At 40.1% G+C, this 8,409-nt stretch overlaps 1 protein-coding gene across 1 annotated transcript; it reads left to right on the forward strand.

Annotated features, from left to right (window-relative positions):
• Positions 1 to 4,060: 4,060 nt before the first annotated feature.
• On the forward strand, positions 4,061 to 6,370 carry id2b (inhibitor of DNA binding 2b). The gene is made up of 2 exons (XM_083933815.1): positions 4,061 to 4,382; positions 6,252 to 6,370. The coding sequence occupies exons 1-2, from the start codon at positions 4,082 to 4,084 to the stop codon at positions 6,257 to 6,259; spliced, it is 309 nt and encodes a 102-aa protein (XP_083789941.1). The 5' UTR covers positions 4,061 to 4,081; the 3' UTR covers positions 6,260 to 6,370.
• Positions 6,371 to 8,409: the final 2,039 nt, after the last annotated feature.

Here is an 8,409-nt window from a genome sequence, read left to right on the forward strand (position 1 = left end):
ATGATGGTCCCTGATGATGAAGATACCTGCTGATGAAGATACCTGCTGATGAAGGTCCCTGCTGATGATGGTCCCTGCTGATTGAGATACCCGCTGATGAAGGTACCCGCTGATGAAGATACCTGCTGATGATGATGGTCCCTGCTGATGATGGTACCTTCTGATGATGGTCCCTGCTGATGATGGTACCCGCTGATGAAGATACCTGCTGATGATGATGGTACCTGCTGATGATGGTCCCTGCTGATGATGGTCCCTGCTGATGATGGTACCTTCTGATGATGGTCCCTGCTGATGAAGATACCCGCTGATGAAGATACCTGCTGATGATGATGGTACCTGCTGATGATGGTCCCTGCTGATGATGGTCCCTGCTGATGATGGTACCTGCTGATGATGGTCCCTGCTGATGAAGATACCTGCTGATGAAGATACCTGCTGATGAAGGTCCCTGCTGATGATGGTCCCTGCTGATTGAGATACCCGCTGATGAAGGGACCCGCTGATGAAGGTACCTGCTGATGAAGATGCCCGCTGAGGAAGATACCCATGTACCCGTTTTATTTTTTTATGTTATTTTTATTTTTTCCTGTGTCAAAGGACACAGAAAAATAGCATGATGTAGATAATAGACTAATAGGACTAGACTCCTGCTTTCCCTTTCGGACATGTGAATTGTAAACCAAGATAATGTGTGATGATGATTGATCTAACTGACATGCCCGAAATAAACAAATAAATATAATATTCACCCATCAAAGCACACTAGGATGGTATTGGCGAGCACAGTTGGTAGAAAAAAAGAATGGATTTTGCCCGCTGTTGAAAGTTGCCATGCAAACCCAAACAAACCATTGCCTCAATGGACAAACTAACAGTGGGAAAATTCCCTAAATTCACCAGCAGTCAAATAAATAATCCCTCTTAACTACAGAAAGAAATCCAGACCCAGATTTCTGTTACCAGGGTGATAAGATGAAGACGTCCAAACCCAGCAGCCAGTATGTGGACTGACTGGGAGGAGACCAGTTTCCCTCTGGGGACAACAACACAGCCTGAATCCCAGAGAGCTGCTTTAAAACTCAGTCTAAATGGTAAACACCTTTAAAGTTACTTTATTTTGAAAGGTGCTGTATGAAAAGAGGTTAATGTGAGCGTGTTGTCTGATGGACGTTGAGAGGCTAATTAATTACAGCTAGAGGACTCTTCACAAGGACCACTGTACTGTGGAGGATCTATTGTTTCTATTGTTTCTATTGTTGGGACAGATCCAGGGTCAGGAGCTCTTTGTGTCTTCATCATTCGTATGAAAATCAGTGATTCATTTACATCCAGAAGAAGAGACGATGGCGGTCGGAGGAGGACGACCTCTGACCTCCGCTGGGTAACAAACACATGAAGTAAACAACTCCTCCATGAACAGATCCAGTGATTTCAGCTTCACTTCCTTTAAAGCCTATTTATTTTCATTACATTTTAATTCAAATTTATACTTTGTTTTGTGTTTGAACCGTCCTACTGTGTTTCCTCTTAAAGTCTCTTCTGTCATAAAGAAGAAGAATTCCTTTATTCATCCCTCAAGGGAAAATTCAATTGTTTCACTCTGTTATTATAATATTCACGTTCACACACGCAGGCCTGAAATCCACCAACATGCACAACCAGGACCTATATACATGGTCCACAAAGGGAATCAAATCGGCAACCCCATGGTTCTGAGGTGACTCACCTATGGACTGAGCTACTGCCGCCCCCATAAAGATTTCATCTGAAGGCTTCATGTGTTCGTCCACAGCCAACAGCAACAATAACCTTTTCTCCTGACAATACGTTGACACACAACACAGATGTGACCTGGGAATAAAAGAATTACCTTGAACAGTGAAGTTTTGAGGATCTGTCTTCATTTAGGTCGATGGTTAGGTTACATGGTTTCTGGGAGTTCTGCAAGGCGACGGGTTGCACTGGTCTCCAGCTCGATGCCCGTCACTTCAATCTCGCAACCACGCTACAAGAAGGCACTGCAAGTTGTCTCACACAGACAATGAATGTGAAGCAGGGAAATGATGAACACTGTAAGAAACGAACCGTCAGTTTCCCTCTTTAGCATTTAGCTTAGCACAGCGCCATATGAACAACGGATATAAACACCTGAACCTGCTCAGTGCTCCTCCTCAGCTCCACCCTCTCGTCCAAAAATGGTCACGTCTGGTTTCGGAAAAACAAGACGGCAGCGACCAAAACGCCAAACTGGAGGCTTTAGAACGGTTGTCCACAAACCAGTGGGTGACATCACCGTGGATACGACCATCTCTTATATGATGTAGAACAGATGATTTAACCCGCCAGTGCTCATCGATATAGTAACTAAGGGCGGGTCCAGGGCTAACCTGAGTCAGCCCTAGCTGTGAGCTTTATCAAAAAGGAAAGTTTTAAGTTGACTCTTAAATAAGGGGACAGTGTCTGTATTCCGAATAACATTTGGGAGTTTGTTCCAAAGGAGAGGAGCTTGGAAGCTGAAGGCTCTGCCTCCCATTCTACTTTTGGAGACTCTAAGAACGACTAGCAGCCCTGCATTTTCAGAGTGCAGCGATCTAGTTGGGTAATACGGTACTATGAGCTCTTTAAGATACGACGGAGCCTGACCAATAAGAGTTTGTACGTAAGGAGAAGGATTTTAGATTCTATTCTAGATTTTACAGGTAGCCAGTTCAGAGAAGCTAATACAGGAGAAATATGTTCTCTTCAACAGTTTCAGGAGACCTTCTGTGGATTCAACCTGGTCCACTTGACATTAGGTCGGTGCATGTCAGTGTTTCTGAGGCTGTAGGCTATTTTAGGTCGCACTCACACTGTCCTTCTGTACCGTGCCCCAGGGCCGCCTAGCTGCGGTACAGTTTCCGGCCACGGACCGCTTGGGAGAGGTGGGCTTTTGTAAAGCAAGTTTGCACATGTACTTGCACGAGTGTGCGCACGTGAAAAAGCACGGGACCTACGGCGGTTCTGACGTCATTTTATGTGCGCCTGTTCGGACATAGAAAAAGAAGGAGGGACCATGCGCGGACATTTAAAACAATGGCGGTGAAAGGTTCACGTTATTATAACGTCACGTTATATTCAAAAACAGTCGACAAGACGCACAAAAACTCTGAGGTCTACGGAAAGATTTGTAAACAAAGCGACGCATCGCGATGACGTCATCAATGCTGTGACGTGTTACGGCGTGATGACGTATGGACAGGCAAGAAGCATTTGCGCGAGGCCCAGGTAGTGTGAGTACAAACGGGCCTGGCCCGGGAGGGAGGGGGGGACAAGTACCCTAAAGCACAGGGCTCAGTACAGACGGACAGTGTGAGTGCGCCCTTAATGTCCCCTGGTGTCTGTGCTGACCTTTTCTTACATAACGTTAAACAGTGTACTCAGTGGGCCTGCCCCGGAGTCACACATGACCAGGTCTTTCCTTTAATTCCCAAACTACGTCACAATTGCATGTTCATCTGCCCAATTTCAAACCTTTTGTCTGAAACGGACTCTAACTTTAAATATTTTCAAAAGCTAGTGACACGCCTGTCGCTATGACTTTTTTGAACATACTATACTATCTTTTTGTGGGAATGTTGATCTTTGGAAACAGTTTTACAAATACTAATTTAACTGTAGATAGGCAATACAATCCAGCCTGAAAAAACATTTCAGTCTAAAGATTTTTTTTCTTTTTCAGATCCCTGCATATTTCATCTGCATTGAAAATGTTTTGATGTTTTGAAAAATAAAAGTAGAATATTTGTGGAAGTCGTGTTTTTGTTGTCAGTGTTTTTAGCAAAAGTTGAAAAAGCCAATGTAGTAAAAGATGAAAACATGTCTCAGCGTGTCTGTCCACAGGTGAGCCCTCACTTCGCCAGCTAATCAGATCTCTTGAGAAGATGACTGACAGCCGCGAGAGCCAATGAGCGTGCAGCTGAGCTCAGCGGCTGGATGAGAAGCTCCGGGAGGCCCGGTCCCGTGTCTCAGTGTGTCTCTGCGTGTCTGTGGGACGGAACCTGGGGCTTTGTCTTCACATGATCTCGGTGCAGCTGCAGCCATGAAAGCCGGCAATCCGGTGCCGTGTGCCGGCAGGAGGAGGAGGAGGGCCCGGGCTTCTCCGCGGGGCTTCTCCCGGAACAAGAGCCCGGCTGCGGAGGAGGACGCCCGGCAGGTCCCGGTGCTCCTGCTGCGGGACATGGAACTGTGTTACCGGCTGCTGCGGAGGCTGGTGCCCGGTCTGCCGCCCGGCGTGCAGCCCAGCAGGGTGCAGATCCTGCAGCAGGTCATCGACTACATCCTGCAGCTGCAGACCGAGCTGGACGCCTCCTGCCCGGCCCAGGACCCTCCACAGAGCCCCGGTAACACTTTATCCCTTCTTTTTAGGATGAATGTATATATCTTTGTTCATTGCATTTATTTGTATTTATTTTCTTATTCTTTTACGGATTTATTCTGTTTAAAAACATTATGGTTTCATAACAACTATAAGGATTATTTTTATTATCATCTTATCATTATCATTAGTATTATTATCTAATTTTTAATGGATCGGTTGTTGGTCAATAAAATGTCTCAAAGATATTTAGCACATCTATATTCATCCGGGGGTCATGTGATAAATACATTTACAAATAAATAAATACATTTAACAGAAATGAATACTAGTAAATGAAAAAATAAATGTATATTTTTCTATTAAAATAGCATTTACATTTTTTAAAACATTTAAAACATGGAAAATCAAATGTAAAAGTAAACAAAAAAAAGAAGCAAATTAAAACAGAAATATCAATTTATCCAATTTTTAAATATTATTTCTGGTATATGTAATGAAATGTATTTATTATTTTTATTTTTGAACTTGTATTAATTAAATACCAAAATAAATTAATACATAATGCAAATAAATAAAGTGAAAATTAAATAGTGGGGTCAATAAATAGGGGAATTAATACAAAGTCAAATTTAAAAAAGCAAATTGAATTGATTGAATTTAATAATAATTAAAGTAAAAAAAATAATAATTAAAACTGAACTGGATTTATTCTTCAGGGTCTTTATGAGGCTCAGTTGACCCGCCACATTTGGCTTGTTTCCATTATCGACTGTATAAATGGACGTAGCCTCTCCATCGAGGTCCGTTCTCTCAACTTGATCCAATCGTCCTCGCCTACGGGAGTCTCCATCTTGTCAGACTTTGACTCCGCCTCATTTACTCTTACAAAAAAGGGCATGTATGTGACGTCGGGGGGAGGGAGATACATCCATCTGGCTGACATTTACCTCCGAGGAGAAGTGAGGGCCAGAGGCTAGCTGTCACTCAAGAGACCACGCCCCTAATTATTCATCAACTTTAACCTCCAATAAAATAAAAACTAGGCTGTTCTAAAAACATTCAGCCCCCTCAGTGTTGTCATGGAGATATGACCTAAACATACAGACTAGAATGTTTTTTTGTACCAGGCCTTAAACAGGTTTAATGATGCTGTGAAAACAGCCTGTTTAACATGGGGGTCAATGAGAAACTGCTCTGTTATGAAACCTGCCCCTAGTGGACACTGAGAGAACTGAAGATTTTGGAGCTTCCTTCCTAAGAGCCTGGGTCTGCTAACCTGACTCCTCCAAATCGATTGATTCTCATGATTCTCATTGTCTCAGCATATCCATCTGAACTCTGGTTTGGAGATCTTTTGGGAAGGGGCGAAAATACTGGTTGCTGATTGGACAAACCATCTGTCTATCACCAACATACGGACCAAATCAACCAATCAGATCACTGAAGCATGTGATGTACTAACAGCGTGGAGGCAAAGCTCAGACAGGAAACATCATGTGGGTAAAGGAGATTTTCTCTTTGTGTTTAACGTGAATTTACGGATCAAAGGCCCAATTTCAGGAGCCGGTCCATATTCAACAGAAGGATCCAGAGAAAAAAGAGTTAGTGAGCGGCTTGATCCATAGCTGCTCATCTCATCTGTGGAAGTATCCATGTTGTTTACACTGAACAGTCGCTTCTCGTTTCGTCACTTAAATCCGCCTCAAAACCAACTCTGATTGGTTCGGACCTGGTTGAACTTCTCCAAATGTTCTCTGCCGAACATCACCAGACTGATCTGAGTAAAATATAATGGAGCTTAGAGATCAGGATGGGCTCTGGGTCTGGGTCTGTTTGGTTTCAGATTGTTTCTCCTTCGTCGCTGAATCCATTTTCTGTTTTTCACCTGCAGGTGTTTGAAGCAAGCGGATGATCGGAGGCCACCGAAGGTCCACTTTGGCCTTTATTCAGCAGCTCTGAGCTCTCGACTGAGTGTCCTGGACTTTTTCACTTCGTTTCAGTTTGTGACTCTGAAAAAAACAACAGTCTCCTTTCCTCTATTTTAATTTCATGTGTTTGGACGTGAGGAGACAGATTTTGACTCAAGGTCTGGTTTTGATTCAGATGCAAGACCTTTGCCTTGTTTTGAAAATCCTGCAGGAAGTGCAGTTCGTCATTCGATCAGAAGTGACTTCCATTTGTGACTATAGAAGTTAAGGGACTCTTATTTTGAAAACAAAGCAGTTCCAGCTTTATTGTGGCGGGAGGAAGGCGGTGTTTCCTGTTCTGGTTTAAAATTTCAACTGTTTTACTGTTGTACTTCCTCTGAAAACACTGGACAACTTTTATACCATCAATAAATGAAAGTGTGTGAAAGAACTAAAGTCATATTTTACCACAGGAGCTCGTTTCAGGTAATTATCGCTTTAACGTAAATGTGGAGGGCCAACGAATGTGTCCTGTGTTTCACATGATTTCATTTCATTCATAAAAACAGGCTTTTACTTTCGGGCTGTTTCAAGTATGGAGTCATAAGAGTGCCATAGAAAAAAGCAAATGTGGTAATATAAGATAAATAACAAAACATACAATTATAATAATGAGCATTTTCAATTATTCATTTATTCCTGAGTATATGTGTTTAAGTTTTGCATTTAATCTCTTTTCTTTTATATTTAAAAAGTAATTTGAATATTAGAGAAATAAATGATGTTAGATAATGAAAACAATATTGATTTATATATAGAGAGAAATAAATAAACAAATAAATGTGAGAGTGCAAATAATTATTGTCTTTGTTTTCTATATTTATTCGTTTTTATATTTTCACGTTTCCTTTCTTCTTCTTTGTTCCCGTCACTCTTAGGACTCCGTATTTATGGAGGGATTCAAAGAAAATCTGTAAAAACCTTTTTTGAAAAAAATGAAACAAGAATCATTTAAAATATTCACTTTATCAAATAAATTATTAGGAGAAAAAAAACTACAAATTGAGCGGCACCCCAGCTGACATGAACTCTCAGATATGATCCTGACATTAAGAATATTGTTTTCATATTACAAATGAGGCTTCATCTGAAATCAGGAGAAATCTGCAAACAGACGCAGAACATTTGAGAGTTTTCTTCCCTTAAATAAAGAAAAAACTTCTCCTCAGTATCATTTTTCATATTTATACATTTATATTTCTGATCCCAAACAGTCTCAGACTGTGAGCAGGTGGCGCCTCCTGCTGGTGAAACTTCGAGTTTCTCCTGTTTTTATTAAATACAATACTTTATTAATGTCACTTTATTCTTTTGTTTCTAAGTATTTTTAGTTTCAATGATGAGTTTATGATCAAAATATTTTTTTTCTTTTAAAATGGATTTTTCTTACTTAGAGTTCAAATAAAAAATGTAGTGTTTTTCAAAGCTACATAAGATATACAAATTAAAATATATCATAACATTACGAATGTATACTCTAAATATTTTAATTTTTTCTTTTAATATAATTTTTTTCTTGTATGACTGAAAATTAAAATACAGAAATAAAATCTGTTTTTATAGTTTTTTCTCGAGTTTCCAAAATAATTGTGACTTTATTCTTTTACATTTTTAATATATTGTTCTAAGTTAGTTTTCTTTGTTCTCTCAAAAAAGGTAAATATTTTCATCTTCATGTGTATGTATATGTATATAATTCAAATATAGTTTTAAATACAAGTCACAGTCCAAAGGATAAATCATCTGAATATTATCACTGAACTTTATTTTGTAGTTTCATTTGGAACAATGATTCATACTTTATGAACTAATCACATGTAAAAACAAAAGGAATTCAAATGATTATAGAGCAGTTAAAAGTAGAGTAATAGAAACCAGCTGGGCCAACTACAGGAATAAGCATCAACAATAAAAGAAACATATCCTTGATAATATTATTATAATATTATATTTCATAATAAAAGTGGTCACATTAAGAGTCAGAGAGAATCAACGTTTCATATCCAGGTTTTATTCGTTTTAGTTCACAACAGATTCAACTGTTCACATGATGATGAAGATGATGATGAAGAGCACTGAGAC

Source organism: Echiichthys vipera (assembly GCF_963691815.1).
Source record: "Echiichthys vipera genome assembly, chromosome: 19".
Taxonomy (NCBI): Eukaryota; Metazoa; Chordata; class Actinopteri; order Perciformes; family Trachinidae; genus Echiichthys; species Echiichthys vipera.